The sequence below is a fragment of the Ursus maritimus genome, unplaced genomic scaffold (genome assembly GCF_017311325.1).
Source record: "Ursus maritimus isolate PB19 unplaced genomic scaffold, ASM1731132v1 scaffold_23, whole genome shotgun sequence".
Classification (NCBI taxonomy): domain Eukaryota; kingdom Metazoa; phylum Chordata; class Mammalia; order Carnivora; family Ursidae; genus Ursus; species Ursus maritimus.
Window position 1 is genome coordinate 41,049,205 of NW_024424786.1, and position 21,051 is coordinate 41,070,255.

The 21,051-nt window shown below is 56.8% G+C and overlaps 2 protein-coding genes and 1 non-coding gene across 3 annotated transcripts in view; 2 read left to right on the forward strand and 1 right to left on the reverse strand.

Annotated features, from left to right (window-relative positions):
• Nucleotides 1-1,433, forward strand: part of TMEM151A (transmembrane protein 151A) — a 4,835-nt gene extending 3,402 nt beyond the window's left edge. The window contains exon 3 of the mRNA XM_040638781.1: nucleotides 102-1,433. Coding sequence (XP_040494715.1) covers nucleotides 102-1,433 — 1,332 coding nt within the window. The remainder of the gene's footprint in view (nucleotides 1-101) is intronic.
• Nucleotides 1,434-11,729: 10,296 nt separating this feature from the next.
• On the forward strand, nucleotides 11,730-11,859 carry LOC121104872. The gene has a single exon (XR_005837246.1). It is a non-coding gene; the product is annotated as a small nucleolar RNA SNORA18 (small nucleolar RNA).
• Nucleotides 11,860-16,381: 4,522 nt separating this feature from the next.
• On the reverse strand, nucleotides 16,382-18,963 carry CD248 (CD248 molecule). The gene has a single exon (XM_008709158.2). It carries the CDS (start codon nucleotides 18,961-18,963, stop codon nucleotides 16,660-16,662), a length of 2,304 nt encoding a protein of 767 aa, XP_008707380.2. The 3' UTR covers nucleotides 16,382-16,659.
• Nucleotides 18,964-21,051: the final 2,088 nt, after the last annotated feature.

Here is a 21,051-nt window from a genome sequence, read left to right on the forward strand (position 1 = left end):
GGGAGTCCAGCGCCAGCTCCTTCCCAGGGTTAGGCAGAGGCGCAGGCACCACTGACGGCCTGTCCTGACCCGCGCCTCTCCCCTGTCTGCCCGCCCTGCAGCAGCGGCCCTTGAAACAGTCCCTGGGAAGCTCCCTGTGCCGAGAGTCGCACTGGAAGTGCCTGCTCCTTACGCTGCTCATCCACGCCTGCGGCGCTGTCGTGGCCTGGTGTCGCCTGGCCACGGTGCCACGGCTGGTCCTGGGGCCCGAGGCAGCCCTGGCCCGTGGGGCCGGGGGCCCACCCCCCACCTACCCAGCCAGCCCTTGCTCTGATGGCTACCTGTACATCCCGCTGGCCTTTGTCTCCCTCCTCTACCTCCTCTACCTGGCCGAGTGCTGGCACTGCCATGTGCGCTCCTGCCAGGCGCCGCGCACGGACGCCAACACCGTGCTTGCCCTGATCCGCCGGCTGCAGCAGGCGCCACCCTGCGTCTGGTGGAAGGCCACCAGCTACCACTACGTGCGCCGCACCCGCCAGATCACCCGCTACCGGAACGGCGACGCCTACACCACCACGCAGGTCTACCACGAGAGGGCCGACAGCCGCACGGCTCGTGGCGAGTTTGACTACTCAGCGCACGGCGTCCGCGATGTCTCCAAGGAGCTCGTGGGCCTGGCTGACCACGCGGCCACGCGGCTGCGCTTCACCAAGTGCTTCAGCTTCGGCAGCGCCGAGGCCGAGGCCTCGTACCTCACCCAGAGGGCCCGCTTCTTCAGTGCCAACGAGGGCCTGGACGACTACCTGGAGGCCCGCGAGGGCATGCACCTGAAGGACGTGGACTTCCGTGAATCCCTCATGGTCTTCGCAGACCCCCGCAGCCCACCCTGGTACGCCCGCGCCTGGGTCTTCTGGCTGGTGTCGGCGGCCACGCTGTCCTGGCCACTGCGTGTTGTGGCGGCCTACGGCACAGCCCATGTGCACTACCAGGTGGAGAAGCTTTTTGGTGCCAGCTCGCCCCCGCCCGGGGCAGTGCCCAGCGGGCCCCCGCTCTCCCGCGTGGCCACGGTGGACTTCACCGAGCTGGAGTGGCACATCTGCTCCAACCGGCAGCTGGTGCCCAGCTACTCGGAGGCTGTGGTCATGGGCGCCGGCTCCGGCGCCTACCTCCGCGGCTGCCAGCGCTGCCGTCGCTCCCTCAGCAGCAACTCGCTGCCCCCGGCCCGGCCCAGTGGGCCCCGCCTGCCTTTCAGCCGCAGCCGCCTCTCCCTGGGAGCTGGGGGCCGGGCCACGCCAGGGGTCTTCCGAAGCCTGAGCGGGGGGCCACTGGGGCGCCGTGGAGAGGACACAGAGCCCTTGGAAAGCCCACCATGCTACGAGGACGCCCTTTACTTCCCGGTGCTCATTGTCCATGGTGACAGCGGCTGCCAGGGGGACGGGCAGGGTGCACTCTGAGACCCACGTGGTCCCCGGAGTGGCCTCCTCCCCACCATCCCGCCATGGGCTTCGATGCCTGAGTAGTTGTTATCCGACACAGGAGGGAAAACAGACCAGCACGCGAGGGGTAGGGGTGGGGTAGAGTCCTTAAACAGACTGAAGCGCAGTGACCCAGGGTCATTTTGGGGGTGAATGGACACCACTGAAGTTGAGTCTGTGAACTGTCCCAGCATGGCTCCCTCCCCCCCCCCACCACCACCACGTTGCACCCCCTGCAATGGCTGGTGATCCATCTTGGGGCCCTCTCAGGTTGGGGGGGGTGGTTTCCAGAAAGCCTGGGATGGGGGAGGAGTCCTGGGGACAGCTGTTGCATGCGGTCGAGGGCTACCTCTGGGCTCTTCCCTGCAGGGCCGAGGCCACACTGGGAGCCCTCGAGCAACCCAGAAGCACAAATTGGTGGTTTGGGGCCATGCCCAGTTGGGCTGGCCTCCATGAAGCTGGGGAGTTGGCTGTGGCAGCTCCACAGCCTGGGCCCCACTACCGGCCCCAAGTGCCCGTCCTCCTCCCCTAACGAGCTCCTCCCTGCCTGCCCTCTGGTGTCTGCTCAGGGCCAGCCCCCGATCAGACTCTGCGGCACAGCCCCTGTACTGGGAGCCCGGTTCTTGGAGCACAGCCTTGTCCCCCCGTGGCCCCCTGTTTTTCCCTGGTGTACCCTCCCCCCACATCCAGCTCCCCTATAACCTGGGGTTCCTTCTCAGGGCCCCACCTTGATCCCACATCTCCTGGTCTCGCTCCTGTCCCCCCAAAGTCCACCTCTGCTTCTATCAGCCACACACACACACACCCAGGCTTTCCCTCTCATTGCTCCTCCAGACTTCTCTGCTCTTCACCCTCCTGATGACCCACGGGGCCCAGGGCCACAGGGCATCCGAGGGACCTCGGCCTTGGCCACAGCCTCTTGGACGATGCACCTGCTGGGCCATGGAGGCCCCTGCTTCTCCCATCGGTGGCACCTGGCCCTGGGGACACCATCGCTCCCCCGGGGAGGAGAGAGTAGTCCCCTTCCAGCTGGGGTTCCCACCACCTCTCGGGGGCCAGTGGGGGAGGGAGGAGGCAGAGAAGATGCAGATAAAATAAAAGGTATGAAATGGAAGGTCTTCTCACGTGCATTCCTATGTGGTGGGTCCAAGGCCAGTACAAGTACAATGGGCCACTCTGGGTCAGAGATTCGATGCTCGGTTCTGGAAGGGGATACCGGGTTGGGCTCCAGTGCTCCCAGGAACAGGGTAAGCTGAGAGGGAACCCTGCTCAGCTGGGGGCCCAAGACTCAGGTTTGAGTTGCTCTGAGCAGCTGACTCCAACCGACTGGTATCTGGGTCACTTCTAACGCATTGTCCAAGTGGTCCGTCTTCCAGCCCGGTGGGGGTTTTCATTCCACTGCTGGCAGGCTGGGGACGACGTAGAACAAAGTGGAAGGAAAGAGCTATGGTCTGTGGTGCCAGTTCAGTGCTCCCGGTGGCCACTGGTGTCCAGGGGAGTGGGTGCTGAGCATGTCGGAGGACACAGGGTGGGGAACAGCCAGCCCCACAACAGCACATGGGATCTGAAGACCAAGAACAAGGGCAAAAGAAGGGCCTCACTCACTCCTGGCAGTGGCATCTTCCCAGGTACAGCTGTGCAGGGTGTTCACTGTGCCAGGGCACTGGGCTGCAGGGCAAGTGTGGGTGGAAGCCAGCCTGTGGGCCGCTCCTCCAGCCCCGGCATGGAGCTGCACCCAGCTGCGTAAAGGCACCAGAGGAACTAGTGGTGGCTCTAGAAGGGTGCTGGGAATGGGTGGGATTCGCCTGGGCAGAGACAGGGCAGAGGGTGTTCTGGGCCGTGGGAGCTGCCTGCACAAAGGCCTGGATGCAGGCCATGAAGCAAGGCACGAGGAGCAAGTAGAAGCAAAGAGCCGTGGAACAGCTGGCTGAGGCCTTCAATACCAAACCCCAGAATTTGTCCGTAAGCCAGGGAAACTGGAACCACGAACGTGGTTGAGCAGGTAAGTGACAAGTTCAGGGCCACGTTTTAGAATTTTGGGCGAAGTCCAGCTGCTGTCGGCCATGGGGGAGGGTGGTGTTAGACCAAAGCTTTCCCTGGGCATCACTGCCTCGCTTCTTTGGGAGTGAAGTCAGTTTTTGTTCAGAAGCAACTTGAAAAACTATGGTACCCAAGCATTGTAGGGCGCTGCAGGGAGAGTGTGTGTGTGCGCGTGCACACGCGTGGGGGGGGGGAGGTTTACTGGTTCCAGCTCCTGCCCATGGAGACGATTTCCTTCTCCCAATTTCCTGCTCTAATACCACAGTCGCGAACTACCTGCCAGCTATGATCCGCTATCCTCTCCTTCTCAACAGCAGAACCCCAGTTTTACTTCAGATGGCAATGAGCCCAGCTAAAAGGCAACATTTCTAGCCTCCCTTGCACGTAGAGTGTGACTGTGTGACTTAATTTTAGGTTATGAGATATAAACAGAAGGTGTTGGAAAGGATTTTTAAGAATGCTCCTTGACATAGAAATATCGGTGAAGGCTAGTCTGTCCTCTAGTTTCATCCTGCATTCAGCCTGGAATGCAGATGTGGTGGTTGGAACTCCAGCAGCAATGTTGGATCAGGATGTGACCTTGAGAATTGTACTCGTGCTGAGGCTAGCAGAACAACAAGATAAAAGACCCTGGGCTTCTGATGACATTATAGGACCTACCATATCATCCTTGGGTTGCCTACTTCCAAATTCGCAATAAGAAGGAGAAATAAACTTCTAGTTTGTTTAAGCTACTGGGTCTTTTTTCTTGTTTCTATTACTGGAATCTTATTTTAATTATCTACTACTACATAACAAATTACCCCAAACCTTAATGGCTTAAGACATCAATAATCGTTATTATCTCTCCTGGTTTTTGTGGGTCAGGAATTCAGGCAGAACAAACAGAGATGGTTTATTTCTGCTCTGGGACATCTGGGGCCTCCATTGGAAGATTCTAAAGCCAGGGGTGGAATCATCTGAAAGCTCATTAACTCATATGTTGGGCAGTTGGTGCTGGCTGATGGCTGAGGGCCTAACTAGGTCTATTGACTGGGACGCCCAAGGAGGGCCTCTCCATGTGGCTTGGGTTCCCTCATAACGTGGTGGCTGGTTCCAAGGACAAGTGTATCGAGACGATGAAAGCTGTTATTGCCGTTTATGATCTAGCCTTAGAAGCCACACACACCACTTCTACCCCTTTCTAGCGGTCAAGGTTACTAAGAAGATCCACCCAGATTCTAGGGGAGGAAATATAAGACCCCACCTCTCAGTGGAAGCTTGTCACCATCACATTGTAAGATTGGCGTGCTGGATCGGAGATATCCTCGTGACTATCTTCAAAAACGCGACCAGCCCTTGAGCCAAATGCCACACGTAACTGACAGACATCCACAGAGTGGTCTGCAGTATACCTTTTTATGATGCTGGTTTGAGGGAAGAAGTGGTAACATGACAGATGTGGGCCAACTAGGGCCAGAATGACCTGCTCATGTCATATATGGGGGCTCTCTGACCCGTGATAGCTTAAATATGGCCGTAAATTCTTCACAGCATCTCCCTCAAGAGGCGGAATCTATTTCCCCACTCTATAAATCTGGGCCTGCAAAGCAGGCAAAGCAAAGCTTTGCAAAAGCAAAACTTGGCAAAGTAAAGTGACTTGCTTTGACCAATAAAGTGTGGTGGATGTGATGTTTGCACCTGGAGAGGATGGGCCTTGAGAGGCCTTGCAACTTCTACCGATGGTGTCTTGGAGCCCCGAGACCACCATGCTGTGAAGACACTCAGCCTCACCTCCTAACAGATAACAGGTTGTGTGCAGGAAGGCTAAGGCCCCCAGTCAAGAGCTAGCTAGTGTCAGCTTCCAGATATGGGAATGACGCCATGTTGGATATGCCAGACCCACGCGAATCATAGATGACCGTAGATAGCCACAGAAACGACCCTGTGTGTAACTAGCAGAAGAATCACCAGGCTGTTCCCAGACCAAATTGCTGACCTACAGGTTGGTGAGAAATAGGAAATCCTTGTTGCTGTATGACACTAAGTTTTGAGATGGTTTGTTGTGCAAAATGGATAGTTGATACAAGGCCCTGGACCCACTTCAACTTCACAATGGAGGTCACCGGGTCTGCACAACCAGCCAGAGAAGAGGATCACAAACCCCAGTGTCTTCTGGACACCTCCCATCTCCTGGTCTCCTCATGTCTCTTGTTCACATGTTCAGTCTCTGTTACAGCCAACATCGAGCCAGGCGAATTCTTTTTTTTTTTTTTTTAAAGATTTTATTTATTTATTTGACAGAGAGAGAGACAGCCAGCGAGAGAGGGAACACAAGCAGGGGGAGTGGGAGAGGAAGAAACAGGCTCACAGCGGAGGAGCCTGATGTGGGGCTCGATCCCATAACACCGGGATCACGCCCTGAGCCTAAGGCAGACGCCCAACCGCTGTGCCACCCAGGCGCCCCGAGCCAGGAGAATTCTTAAAAGGAGAATGATGTCTGAGGAAGGGGACAGAGCCTTGTTCCAAAATCCCAGAGGCCTCTGCCTTTACTCTCTGATCGAAGCCTGACACAGCATGGCCCAAACGGAGCACCTGACTTCCAACCTGCACCCCAACTCTGCCCCTCTGTGTCTTTTCCATCTCAGGAAACAGTGCCACCATTCACCCCGTTGCTTAAGCCACTAGCCTTTCCTTTCCCTTTTTCTTCTTAACTTTTTGTTATGCAAATTTTCAGGCAACACAAAAGTAGAGAGACTGGTGCCCTGAGGCCCTTTGTACTCAGTACCCAGCTCTACAGCCATCACCCACCATGACCACTCTCACGTCATCCACACACACACCCCTCTTCTCCCCGCTCCAACTGGATAATTTTAAAGAAGACCCACAAGCCGTAACATTTCATCCACGAATGCCTCCTTCACCCCCCACATGAGATCTACCTAGAATTCTTCCTACAACAGCTCCCAGGTCCTCTCCATCCCAAGCCACCACCTGGCTTCAGGCGCCCAGGGGCTCCCCTCCAATGACTACCGCAGACTTCAATAGGCCTCCCCTTCCACTCGTCCTCTTCCACCCGTGGGGCTTCATCTTCGCATGTTAACCAGGTCACATCTCCACCTCATTCAACATGTACCGGTTCCTCCTGCCAAACATCAAATATAGTCGGGGCTCCTGCCCTAGCCCTCAGGTCCCTGTGGACTCCGGGAGATGTCCCCAGGCTCACCTGCAGCCTGCCCCCCTTTCCTTACGAAACCCCAGCCTCAGGGCCCTGGTGCCTGACCCTAGAACAAGCCAAGCTCCTTTCTGCCTCGGGTCTTGGCACACACTGTTCCACCTCCTGGAGCTCTCTTCCTTCCCCTAGCTCTTCCCTTGCTCCCCTCACCACTCGGGGCTCAGCTTGTGTGTGAGTCCTGACTGTCTAAATCCATCCCCCTCTGAGCTGCAATAATTTCTAGGTAAGTGTGTCCAGGTTTGTTTTTTGTTTCTTCTGTTAGAACGAAAACTATGGGAGGCAGATGGTCACAGATGCAGATCTTTGAGTTGGACAAAGTCTGCCACTATGACCTGAGTGGCCCTGGGGAAGCCACTTACCCTCTCTCTGTCTCAGTCTTCTCGGCTCAAATGGGGGATAATAACAGAATCTACTGACTTCAGAGGGTTTTCATAAGGATTGAATAAGATCATACGGTACCATGCCTAACACAGGGCCCCAATAGAATAAATGCTCAATACATTTAACTAAAATCATCATTAGTGCTAGTATTATTGTTAATTACAAATAGACACTCCGTCTGACACGTGCCTCACCAGCAGCCAGCATGCACCTGCCACAACCCGGAGGTCCGGTCAGTATGTGTTAAGTGAATGATTCCTGAGCTCCTAGAGACACCTCCAATATCCCGGAGTTACTGCGTCCTGAGGATGGAGTCGTGGAACCACTTAGGCCACGGCCCAGACCAGCCCAAGGAGCTTTGCCTCCCGCGGCCTCAGTAGAGGTGGACGGAGCTCTATGACCCCAAGGAGGTGAATGGCCCCCAGGGAAATGTAAGCTGCCTGCCACCCAGAGCAAACCACGCAGTTTTGTGTCTCCTCCGTGGATCCAGGCCCAGGACCTCTGGCCCCTTAGAGAGCTTCCCCCAGGTGGCTGGCCCCTGCATTTCCCCCAAGTTTCATCCTCTCTCTATGTCACCCGCGCTGCCATCTATTCCCCAGAGCTCCTGAAGGAAGTCATCGCTGAGGCGGCCCTGGTGTCTCTGGAAAGGGTAAGGAGGACCAGGTGTCCAGCCAAAAACTGGACACATCCCTGAGTCAGGGTGGGCAAGGAGTGCTCTTGCCTTGCTGGGTGAACGCAAAAAGCTCCTAGAAGTCAGATTCCAGAGAAAGAAAGAAAAACAGACCGGCCAAATCGATAAATGCAGACCACGGGCCAGAGGCTGTGTTTACCACATCTGCTCCGAAGAGGAGTTTCTGTCCAGAATGTCAGCTGAGACCCAAACCAACCGGTTTTCAGTAACCTGGGGTCCTACTCCAAAAGACAGGCGTATTTTTCTTCTCTTTGACTGCTATTTTTGAAACTTGTAAAATGAAAGAGACCAAAATAAAAATACTGAATTCTTTCAGTAGAAGAATTTCAAAGATTTTTTTTTATTTGACAGAGAGAGAGAGAGACAACACGAGCAGGCGGAGTGGCAGGCAAAGGGAGAGGGAGAAGCAGGCTCCCTGCTGAGCAGAGAGCCCACTGCCATGGGGCTCGATCCCAGGACCCTGGGATCATGACCTGAGCCGAAGGCAGACAGACACTCAACCGACTGAGCCACCCAGGTGCCCCTCAGTAGAAGAATTTCAGTGTATGTCATAAAAGCACAACATGTCAGCAGTCGAGCCTGCTTCTCCCTCTCCCTCTGCCCCTCCCCTGGCTCCTGCTCTCTCTCTCAAATAAATAAATAAATAAATAAAATCTTAAAAAAAAAAAAAAGACAGCAGGAAAAACCTCAAAGGCCCACAAGAGAGGGGTGGCCACAGCGCCACGGCATGGGTGGTCTAGATGGTGCCTGGATGAAGGCCAAAGCTGGAAATGTCTCCTGACGCTGCCCCACTCCAGTGGCTGTGACAGCTATGGCAGCACACTGTCCCCCTCTGGCCACATAGCCACATGGCCAGGAATGACTGTTGTGGGATCATGGGCAGCAAGGGTCCTTCCGAGGGGAGGCTCTCCCAGCTGTCTGGACTGCAGCATAAAGTGGCGGCAACTCTCAGGTGGCAGTTTCTGTCACTCATAAACAAGCCAACAACAAAAAGTGGGTTTCCAACCTAGAATGATCTTCCCGGTCCCTAAGAGTGGTGAGCAGAGTGATGGCCCCAAACATGTCCACTCTCTAGACGCTGGCACCTGTGAACATGTTTCCTACATGGAAAAAGGGACTTTGCATGGACCTTAGGGCCCCCTGGGTGGCTCGGTCGGTTGGGTGTCTGCCTTTGGCTCAGGTCATGATCCTAGGAGACCCGAGATCAAGCCCCACTTCCATCCAACTCCCCGCTCAGTCAGGAGTCTGCGCCTCCCTCTGCCCCTCCCCCTGCTCATGCTCGCTCTCTCTCTCTCAAATAGATAAATAAAATCTTTTAAAAAAAATAAAGCTGGGTGTTTGGGTGGCTCAGTTGGTTAAGTGCTTGCCTTCGGCTCAGGTCATGATCCCAGGGTCCCGGGATAGACCCCATGCTGGGCTCCCTGCTCAGGGGGGAGCCTGCTTCTCCCTCTGCCTCTGCAGCTCCCCCTGCTAGTGCTCTCTCACTCTCTGTCAAATAAAGAAATAAAATATTTTTAAAGAAATAATAAAAATAATAATAAAAAATAAAGTTAAGGACCTTGAAGTGGGGAGAATATTGTGAAATATCCGGGTGCAGCACTCATTTCAATCAGGGGTGTCTTTGACCAGCCTATTTTCAGAGGCCACAGAGAGTGGAGAATCACTGGCTCCTGGTGAAGCAGCAGCCTGTGGACCAGGCAGCTGGTGGGTGGGATAGACTGACTCTGCCCTTCCTTTCTCCCCGAGTCTTGCAATTCTTCCCTCCGCAGTATTCCAAAGGGAGTCTGACTCTTCGTAGTGTGGGCCAATGCTAGGTCCAGGCTGGAGTGAACCTTCTGGAAAAAGCTGCCACCAGATGTCCGTGTTAGAGCAAGAAGATCCACCTTTCCCTGAGCACCCCCAAGACAGTCCATGTGTCCAGATCCGAATAGTTCCCTTCTGCTGCATGGTAGCCCCACCCCCCCAATTCCAGGTTCTTGTGTTCTTCGCTGGCTTCCATCATCCGTCCTGGGTGTGACATCGTCTTCCCAATCTGACTTTGCAAGGCACCCACAGGCCCATTTTGGTTTCCATTTCCACCCTATCATCAGCCACCACGGGGCCAACCTGGCAGGGGGGTAGAGAAGGGGGAGGGGAAGGGGTATAGGCATCCCCAATCCCAAACCTTCCTCCCAGCTCCCCAAGTGTCCTCCCTCAGGATCCAGCTGTCTAACAAGACCCTTCCTTTGATGTAGGGCCTGCCACACTGCAGCAAACTCACAGGAAGCCACAAAATATTATAAAACTTTGAGAGAAATGCAGAACTATCAGACATCTGTCAGACAACTGGCCAACTGCTAGCTCGAGGCAGTTCACAGTTCCGATGCTGGATTGCACTACGTTCCTTTTGATGACATAATATCTCTGTGAATCGGGGTTTTTGGCAGCTGCCAAGATCAAAAGCAAGTACTATTGGGAAAGCCACTGTGTAACAGGAAATGAAAGTGGCGATGTCCAATCTGATTCCAAGTTTTGAGAAGTTGTGCAGTGCCCAACAGGCACACATATCCCACTAGCAAGGGATTGTGATTACTTAAGAATAAAAATAGTCTCCTATCTTTCAATGTATGTGTATTATTCTTTCAAATGAGTACTGAGGTATTAAAATACAAGTACCCCTTAGGGCACCTGGGTGGCTCAGTCTGTTAAGCGTTGGACTCTTTTTTATTTTTTAAGACTTTATTTATTTATTTGACAGAGAGAGACAGCCAGCAAGAGAGGGAACACAAGCAGGGAGAGTGGGAGAGGAAGAAGCAGGCTCCCAGCGGAGCAGGGAGCCCGATGTGGGGCTTGATCCCAGGACCCTGGGATCAGGCCCTGAGCCGAAGGCAGACGCTTAACAGCTGAGCCACCTGGGCGCCCCTAAGCGTTGGACTCTTGACTTTGGCTCAGGTTCTGATCTCAGGGTCATGGGATCAAGCCCTGCATCAGGCTCCACACTCAGCATGGAGTCTGCTTGTCCCTCTCCCTATGCCCCCCCCTCAAATAAATAAATAAAATCTTTTTTAGAAATACAAGTACTTCTCATATTTATTAAACAGGACTGTGAGACATGTTTCTGGCCCAGGAGCGCCATGAGAAACCCACTAAGGTACTCAGGATATGGAGGATACCATGAACCAAGGGAGTCTGAGAACGCCTGCTGTAGGGATTTGGTGGGCTTGGGACTTCATCTTCTGCTGATCAGTTTCTTTTTTCTTTTTTGGAAGATTTTATTTATTTACTTAACAGAGAGAGAGAGCACAAGCAGGGAGAGCAGCAGAGGGAGAGGGAGAAGCGGGCTCCCCACTGAGCAGAGATCCCGATGAGGGGCTCGATCCCAGGACCCTGAGATCATGACCCGAGCTGAAGGCAGATGCTCAACCGACTGAGCCCCCCAGGTGCCCCCACCCACGATCAGTTTCTGGACTCTGTCTTCAGGGCTTTCCCGAGCCAGCTAAAGCAGACAGTCTTTTCATAGAAGGTTTGGGCGGTCACCCTGAAGTTCCTCACTGGCTTCCAGCAGCGCACCCGACTCTCCTCATAATGAGTCCTCTCTTCTCTCTGACAGACGGTTGTGGCTAAGGCGGCTACTGGAGTACGCCCATGTCTCATATGGGGGGACAAACAGAGAGCAATTAGAGGACCTGCCTAAGGTTCCCCAGCCCTGGGGTAGTGGAGCTGGAACCAAAGCAAGGCTGTCTGGGGCAGAGGGCCCGCTCTCAGCCACGAGTAGTTGCCTTCCAGGGAGAAATCCCTGAACTCACCAAAACCATGCTAAAGCCTGGCCATTGCCAGATGCCCTAAAACCGCACCTCGACCGGACCCCTGGTCTGGATCCCACAGGGTCGCAGGTAATGCGTCATTTACCAGCATCATCAAAGCACAATCAGCCGGGGAGTGTACATCTTGCTAAGAGCAAGATCCCCCTGTTGAGGTCAACCCGGTGGGGCTTTTTCTGTAGACCTACATCGCTGGAAATGCCTCACAGAGTAGATGCGTCGTTTCCTTTATTCACAGAACTATGTGTTAGATCTGTGGGAAAGAACTACAAGACATCTATCTGCTAAAACTGTGTGAAGGACTTAACAGTCAAGTATTTTATTTAAAACAAATTATTTAAGAGAGAGAGAGAGAGCATGTGTGCACGAGTAGGGGGAGGGGCAGAGAATCTTCAAGCAGACTCCCAGAGGAGTCTGGACCTGGCACAGGCAGGGAGGAGGGGAGTGGGGGTTAGGGCTCCCCTGGGGGCTCGATTCCACGACTCAGGAGATTATCACCCTGAGCCAAACCAAGAGCCAAACACTTAACCAACTGAGCCACCCAGGCGCCCTGCAAATATTTTAAATCTTAGGTATTGGTGTATCCCAACAGTCTGTACAATTCTAAGGTGTGATCGTTCAGGGTGAATATGATTTGAACTTATTCATGTTTAGAGAGTGTCTGAAATTGAGAACTAGAAAGATCCATCTACTCTGCTTCTAAATGTGGCCCTAAAGTAAAGAAATTGGTTTCCAAAGACTAGAGGTGGGGAATTTCTGAAGTATGTCCATATTCAAGTGGAGATCAAAGAAGCCCGCCATGAAGAATTATGGACTGACAGTGACAACTGTGGATTGAACAAAAGCTCTTTTTAAAAAGGCTATGTTGAAGATTATGATTCTGACTTGGGAGGAACTAAGGTGATTGGCAGTGGGAGGAATCACGTAAAATTCCTTAAATAAAAATGTATTGACTAAAAAAAAAAAGCAAGTTCCCTGGGAGGTGGGCATTTTCTAATCAGAGACATGGCTATCCTCATGGACTGGCTCTGCTCTAGGGGCAAAGATCACCGATTCTACCTCCATCCAAACCTCCACTTACTAACTTGGTCAAATAGGATGGACGGCTTGATGCAAGGCGCTCGGGCAAGTGCCTTCAGCTTCCTCATCTGCAAAGCATGGTAAGAGTGACACTCACTGCATGGGGGCTGTTCTGGACATCAAGTGGGTAAAGACACGTAAAGCCCTTAGAATGGGATGAGGCTGACCATCGCTGCTGCAAGGGTTCACTATTATTTGCACCAGGATTCGGCACTAAACCCTACTCCCATTCATAGTGGCCAGGGGGCCAGAACTGGAATCTCATCTGGAAAGCATCTCATTCCCCAGGCTTTGAGTCGCTGAGGAAGTGGCTCCACCAAATGCCTAAGACAGGAAGTGAGGGGTATCCAGCTGGGTGCTGGTACCTACTGGAACTCGATAGACGTTAGTTCTGCCCCTCTTCAACCTTAACTGCCCAGTCTGTCCCAATCATGTTTGAAGGACATTACATTGAGCCCCTGGTACCGAACTCCAGAGTGGCCTGGACACCTGGAGCCCCAGTCTAGTGTGGGAGTGAGCAGGGGAATATTTTCAAATGTAGTGATGAGCGCTGATATAGAGGTCTGCCCTGAGATCAATCCTGCTCCCAAAACTGGAAGTCTCAGCTTCTACATGAGGGTGTGTGAGCCCAAACATGTAGTGCACCTTAGAGTGCATGCCTCTAAGGAAGGTGTCCACACTTTGGAGCACTAGTTGGAGGAGGGGAGGACCCAGCCCTAACGATTCAGGTGAGAGTCTGTGCTTTCATCCCTGGGAAACAGGATTCGTGGGTAAGGTACAACAAAAGTCCCACCAGCAGCTGTAAAGACTGGCAGGGGGCCGCTGCAGCTCACAGAGGGCCCTTTGGCGTCTTCCAAATACAACAGAAGAACCATGAGAGTGGATCTGCTGTTTTGCGGGGGGGGGGGCAAATATTTGCCGAAGCGGCCAATATCTGAATAACACAGACATTTATTAAATTAAGCAAGTATTTATTGAGCCCTAATGTGCTTTGGGAGGGGGGCCAGGTTCGCGGTGGCTGCAAACCCGGACGCCGAAGGCAGGTGGCGCCAAAGGCCCATTCATCTACGCCTCCCGTCAGGCTCTCGACCTCATCTGAGAGCTCCCTCCAGAGAACCTGCAATCTAGACGACCGGAAACCGTGAGTAGGGAAGGAGACGGGGTGCCAGGGCCGGGTTCAGGGGCATCCTGGTCAGGGACAAGGAGTTTGGATCCACAACAGTCTGAGCATATTCGGAAGGCGGTGAGCGACTTTGGGAGTCCTGGGTCCCGGAATCCCGAGAAGGTGGAACCTACAGGTGGGCGTGGCTATACATTCACAGTAGGTGGAGCCTGAGAGAAGAGGTTGGGTTACGCTCTCTGCGCGAGAGGATTCTTTTGCTCGAAGCCCCCGGCGAGGGGCGCTCTGGATGGGCGGGACTTAAGGGATGGTCAGGGTTGGAGTTTGTGGTTATTCTTAGTGGGAGGACCCGAGGACTCTATGTGCACCATTACCTCAGTGTGAAGGGAAAGTGTTAGCCGGACATGGGCGGAACTTTTTTTCCCAGGGAGGCGGGCCTGGGGCCCCGCCCCTGCAATTTGAACGGCCGTGAATGGGCGGGACTTGTATCTGGGGGCGGAGCCTGAAGAGGGGCTTAAGGGGAACCCGTAACCTCCTGGAAGGCGGAACTTGCAGGTCTCCCGGACGGAGAAAGGGTCTCTACGGGATTCCCTGCACTCGTGAACCGAGTCCCCTGCTCCGAGAAGGGGCGGAGCTTGTGTTTCTGTTAGGCGGGGCATGCAACGCGGCGTGAGGAGAAAGTGTAAGCTCTGGGCGGAGTTTATGCTTCCTGGAGGCGGGAGCTAATAACTGGCAGTCTGCGCGACCCGCCTGAGAAGGCGGGGCTTATGGCCCTGGTGGGCGGGGACAATGGTACTGCCTTGGCCGGGGCGGGGCTGATAGAGCAGAGGGGCGGGGCAATCGTTCTGCGAGGATCTCTGAGCTGGCAGGGGGCGAGGCTTGTGGTTTTGGTGGGTGGGGCTTCTGAAGAGCTCCCGAGGGGGCACTTTGACAGTCGTGGGTGGGCGTGGCTCGTAGCTAGAAGGGATCTGTCTGATAGCGCCGGCATCTGCCTGCAGGCGAGGTTCGCGCCTGGATGAGGAGGAGTCTCAGAGTCGATGGGCGGAGCCTAAGACACAGCTCCGGGTCTGGGCGGAGCCCAGGCTGGGCGCAGGCGGGGGTTCTGCCCTGGGAGGCAGTCTGTTTAGGCCCGCACGCAGCTCCGCATCTGTTGCTCATTACGGATGACAAAGAGCCGGCTCTGGGCCCCCTTCCCCACTCCCATCCCCTCCCTCCAACAGCAGTGCACTTAACTCCTTCCTGCCCAGAGGGCGCTCTGGATCCCCTGCCCAGGGTCACAGGAGGGAGCGCCAGTCTGTCCCATCCTGGCAGGCTTTGTCACCCCCGAGGCTGCGCCCACACCACCTTCTCAGACCCAGGCCTATAGGCCATCCGTGACTCCATTCTCATTCATCGAATCTCTCCAGCGGCGTCTCCGAGGTTAAACACTTGGGCAGGATCTGGCGGGGGCGTCTGGTTTGAGTTAGGGGAACATGAGAGCGGGGCCGGGGGCGGTGCATAGCGTTCCCTCCACCCCCTCCCAGGCCCCCGGTTCGTCCCCAGTTCTGGCCCCTCCTCTACCGGTCCCCTGGGGCCCGGCCCAGGCCCAGGCCCCGGGGCCAGAGGGTGGCATAGGGCACCCGGTAGGGAAGGGGCCTCTAGGCCACCCCTCCTCTCCTGTCTGGGTGGTCGTGGTGGTTCTGCTCCGTCCTAATTAGAGGCTCCTTAGAGACTGCAACTGAAAAATTACAGAGGCGGTGGGAACCGGAGCCTCCCCGGCCGAGGTCCCGCCTCTGCTGGTCCCCAAGGCAGTGAGCCCAGGATGAAGCAGTTTGCCAGGTTCCCGCAGGCAGTGATCTTTGCCCATCCCCTTCTGGATTCATGGGACACCTCGGCATTGAGCAACTTGCTCAAGCTCTGGTCTCCTGGGTTCTCTCTGTCCCAGCACCACCCACATGGAGAAGGACAAAATGTGGCCCCAGCCTTGCTCAGAAGCCTGCCAAGGGAACTGGATATGGGATATCTCTCCCAGGTTCCGGGCTCTCCCCATCCCAGTCTGCGAGGCAGTGGCTCCGGCCCCCTCTCCAGATCAGGGAGGAGGGGCACCTTCAGAGCACCTATAACCCAGAGGAGTGGCAGCACCCTTGAGTGACCCTGGGCCCCAGGTGCCAACTTCTAGGCAGGCTGTGGGGATGGGATGGCAAGTACCAGAAGACAGTTAGAAGCTCACCCACTAGACACCCTTCACTCCCCAGAATCACCAGATCCAGAGCTTAACTTTGACTCCTAAATCCCAGTTTGGCTCCAGTTGAGCAGAAGCTCTCATTCTAGAACACTCCCCCATTTCAGCCCCCCTTTCTTGGAGTTTTGGTAAAAAGAGGAACAAATATGAAACCCTCTCCATGCCAAACCTCCCACTCCCCTGGGCTCACTGCATGATCATGGGCAAGGCTCTGCCCTCTCTGGGCTCCTGTTTACCCGAGAATCTCGGAAGCATACCCTCCCTTAAGGGGTCTTACCTTATTTCCTTGGGACCCAGACAAGCAGAAGGAAGGTCCCCTTTTTTGTTGAGTCCTCCCAAACCCCTCCTCTCAGACATCAATGGGGGTCAGGAACTTTGGGTGAGTTTGGCACCCCATTTATTGGAGAAGACCCCAGCACCCACCCCCTGAGGTCCTGCGGGCCTCGGCGTCTCCTCTGTCGTGAGTGCTGGGCCGGGGAGTAGAGTTCCCAAGAGTCGAGGCTGGTAGTTGACTGAGAGAGGAGGCTGGCTGGGCCCTGGGGGGAGCAGGAAGCCCTCTGTCCAGCTGGGTAGCCCCCATGGGTCCCTGGTGCAGCCTGGGCCATGTGTCCAATGCACACCCCTTCCCCCCACCCCGCAGAGGGGGGGCTGCACCCCATCACACGCTGGTTCTGCAGGTCTGTACCCCTGTGAGGCTGCCCCGGTGGGGCATTGGTTCTGTTGGTCCCTTGCTCCCAGTGTGGGTGACCCAGCGATAGCAGTCAGTAACTCGCTTGTTGGGTGCGTGGGGGCCACAGCGGGTGCAGTACACGATGCCCAGCGCGAGTAGGACCACCAAGAAGACACATGTGGGCACTAGGAGTGCCACCAGCAGCCACCGGTCATCCCTCCGGCTGTGGCCTGCCGGACTGGCCTCCCCCAGGGCTGTGGGGGCTGCTGAGGGCAGCCATGGGGCCACCTTGGCGTCATGGGCACCTTCCCTTGGGACTTGGGGGGGTTTGGAATGGGGGTGTGTAGGGCTGGTGAATGACGTCTGGTTAGTGGGGCTCTGAGGGGGCTCTGAGGTGAGGGTAATGTGGGGGGCTGGGGTCTGGATAGAAGAAGACCCGGGGACTTGATGGGCAGGGAGCACAGGGGATCTGGAGGTAGTGGTCAGAGGGGGCTGGACAGTCGAGGTAATGGGAAGGGGGGTGGCCTGGGCTTGGAGAGCCGGGACATCTGGGGTGACAAGGGATTGATGGGCGCTGTTAGTGGTATTCAGAGGAGTGTGGTTAGCAGGGATCTGGGGCACATGAGCGGTGGTCTGGGTGTCAGTGACCTGGGTGTCTGGAAACACAGGGGGCAGTTCAGGATGTTTGGCTGAGATAATTGGGGGCTGGTGAGCAGGGGGCCGTGCTGGGTGAGTGGCAGAGACAATGGGGGGTTGGTAGGCAAAGGGCAGATCTGGATGGTTGGCTGAGATCATGGGGAACTGGTGGTCAGGAGGCAAAGCCGGGTGCCTGGCAGGGATCATGGGGGGCTCAGGGGCAGGGGCCTGGGGTGGGCGTGTGGCAGAGATCATAGGGGGTCGGTGGGCAGAAGGCAGTGTGGGGCGTGTGGCAGAGACCACCACGGGTCGGGTGACAGAGATCACTGAGGAGTGGTAGGGGACCCTGGGAGCACTAAGTGGGGGTGGCCAGGTGGGGTCCAGGTAGGGCATCTGATGCTCTTCCTCCTCTGGGAAACTAGGTCTATAGGCCAGGCCAAAGTCAGGCGGCTGCGTGGCCTCCATCCATGGGATCCCAGGCACCTCCGTCCAGCTACCATCAAAGGTCTCCCAGGCCTCATGTTCATCCTCTTCGTCCTCCCGGTCATCCAGCAGCTCATCCCCTAGGTCCTGGGAAGCCCGGGCACCCATGGCCCCAGCGGGGCTGCAGCTGATGCCATCAGCCTCAAGCTCGTGGCCCTCCCTGCAGTAGCACTCGAAGCCACCGACGTAGTTGACACACATCTGCTGGCACACGCCGGCGATCTGGCACTCGTCCGTGTCCACGCAGCGGTGTGGCTCATCCTCGGCCGGCCGGAAACCCAGGCGACAGTGGCAGCTGTAGCCCTGCGGCCCACCAGGCTCACACTGTTGCTCACACGGGGCATGGGCACACGGGTCCTCGCAGCTTTGCCCGTCCGCCGCCAGCCGGAAGCCCTCGGTGCAGCGACAGGACACACGACCGTCCACCTCCTCCACGCACTCGTGTTCGCAGCCCCCGTTGTCCGGGCCGCAGCCGGCAGCCGGGCACAAGGGCCCGGCCCGAGACCAGCCCACGCCACCCTCAGGCTGCTTCACGCAGAGCAGGGAGGCTTCTCTGCCAGCCTGGCAAGGCACAGCGGCCACGGAGCCGAAGGGCAGCCACTCCAACTCGGTGGAGACCAGGTGGAAGGGCGTGGTGTAGACCGCCGGGCCTGCCTGGCCCGCCTCATCTGGCAGCGCCTGGCAGGAACCCTCGAAGCCGAACTGGCACAGGTAGCCATCGACGGCCAGTGTGCAAGAGCCCTCGAGCCAGCGATGCTCGCCGCTCGCCTCAAGGGCGGCGCAGCGCTGGGCCGGGCAGGGCCCCCCTGTGGCCGGCTGGGCCCAGTTGGTGAAGGCCGTGTCCTGGTCTCCCGTGGTCCACGTGAAGCCACGCAGCGGGCGCTGTGGTTGGCATTGCCGGGCCTGCCGCTGCAGGCCGATCCACAGCAGCTGGCTGGCCGGGCCGGAGCCCACCAGGCTGTCCACACGCTGAGCCTCCTCGGGGGTCCGCGGCGTGGCCAGGTCGCCCCCCAACTCGCGGCAGGCCCGCCAGGCCTCCAGGAAGGTGCGGCGCCGCTGGAAGAGCGCGTAGCAGCTGCCGGGGCCGCAGATGGCCCGGGGCTCGGCCGCCCAGGGGGCCTGGCCCAGTGTGGGCACCGCGGCCGCCCAGGCCAGCAGCAGGCGCAGCAGCATCGCGATGCCCCCCGACTGGCCCGGGGCCGGCTCGCGGCCGCTCTTGACAGGGGGAGGGACCGGGGCCCCTGGCAGGCGGGCCGGGGGCGGGCCTGGGCCGGGCTCAGGCCTTGTAAGGAGTGGGCTGGGGCCGCTGCCAGCTCCCTGCTCCCGCTCCCCCGGGGCCCGGGGCGGCCAGAGCAGGAAGCAGTCGGGCGGGGGGCAGAGGTGGGGGGTGCTGGAGGGTGGGGGTGGGGGGAGACGCAGCGAGCTGCCTGGGAGTCGAGAAGAGGGGGAAACGCCTGCCCAGGAGGCTGGAAGACCCTCAGAAAATTCCGGCAGTCTGGGGCTCTTGGCGGTGGGGTGAGGTCCCTTCCCAGAGACTCCCCCGGGATCCAGTCTGGCCACACCAACCTTATCACACTTGTGAACTGTCTCAGGGCCCAACTGCTCGTCATACATGTGGACACATGCTCTACGTCATGCCCTTCACATCACACACGTGTGTGCACGCTCCTGTCCCCGCACAAGAGCACTCTTCGCACGGTCCCATCGTCCCAGACTTGTACATGCTGTAACGCGCTAAGCCCCTTGGCCGCACATACTTAAGTGCGGCAACATTCTACGTGTCCTCACACAAGACAGCCCTCTCGTCCGTGTGCAGCCCCTGCATGGGATCCACCTTGATCACACAGGCGTCAGGCATGGGCATCCTCAAACCTTCATTTAGGAACTAACCTCCAGCCTCAACCTGCCCCCACCCCCAAGCTTCCTGGCTCCAGCTGGATGGGGGGGCGGAGGAGGGGAAGGGGGCTGCCCTCCCTTCACCTCTGCTCAGCCTGGGGCCCTGGGAACCTGGGCTTAGAAGGGGAGGAGGCAGCCCCCAAACAGGAAATGCTTCTCTGGGCTCCTGCTGCAAAAGGGCAGGGTGCATGGGGGAGGGGGACCAGGCAGGGGTTAGGCTGAACTCAGGGTGAGCAGGGCTGTCTGGGAGGGGACGGACTGGGGAGAGGCCATGTATGGGCATGAAGCTCGCAATGACACATACATGTGTATGTGACACAGACGTCACATGTGTGGAGGCTTCCCTGCCCCCAGACGCTGCTGCGTGGGCCTGGCCAGGGTCCTCTGCCCGCCCCTCTTGGAGGCCTCTGGAGGCATGTGCACTGAGCCCATCATCCAGGATGGTCCCTGGGGAGCTGGCTGTCAGATTAACCCGTGAACACCCATTGCACTCTCGGCAGAAGTTTGAGCCAGGGGGTGGGGACGTGGAGGAGAGATTCTGCCCCTCAGTGCTCTGCCACTGTTGTGCTGTGTGACTGCTGGGAAGTCACTGACCCTCTCTGGGTCTCCGTTTTTCTTATCTACAAAATGGGGTAATGTGTCAGGGCCTTTCTGCTCAGCAGGGCTATTGTATCACAGCTCTCGCTGTTTGTAAATGTGCTTTGTCAGCTGCAAAGCATGAGGCAAATGTTCCTTAGTCTTCGGAGAGAAACTTCCGGGGGGGCGGGGGGGGACCAGAGCAGCTTTGCTAATCACCTTACAGCACCAGGGCTGGCCTTGCAGACCCGGCCAGTCCCCCTGAGAACCAGGGCTTTTGAAGCGCTTGCTGTATGCCCGGAAAGTCGTTCTTTTAAGGTCTACATCTGTGAAATGTATAGAATTATCCCCCTTCTCATGAGAAGAAAGTCAATATGGGGCAGTGCATCCTTCCCTTGGCTCAGGCCCAAAGCCTTGAGATCATCCTTGACTCCTCTTTCTCCCACACCCCACATCCAATCTCTCAGCAAATCCTATTGACTTCACCTTCGGGTAGATCCACAATCTGACTGCTTCTGGCCATTTTCTTTGCCACCCACCTGTGGCCCGTGCCACTGTCCCCTTCCATCTAGATTCTTGCGACAGCCTCTCCTCTGATCTCTGTCTTGCCTTCTCCATCCTGCCAGAGGGATTCCTTTCAAATCCAAGACAAATCTGGTTACTCCCCTGCTCAGAATTGTCTGGGCCCCCATCTCACTCAGAAGACAGGCCAACATCTTGGCCATGGCCTCCAGGCTGATGCGGTCTGCCCTCCAACTTCTTACCCCACTCCCACTCACTCCTCTGCTC

Bases quoted from the DNA above. Each gene is read 5' to 3' on its own strand.
- CD248 (XM_008709158.2), bottom strand. From the start codon at position 18,963: ATGCTGCTGCGCCTGCTGCTGGCCTGGGCGGCCGCGGTGCCCACACTG.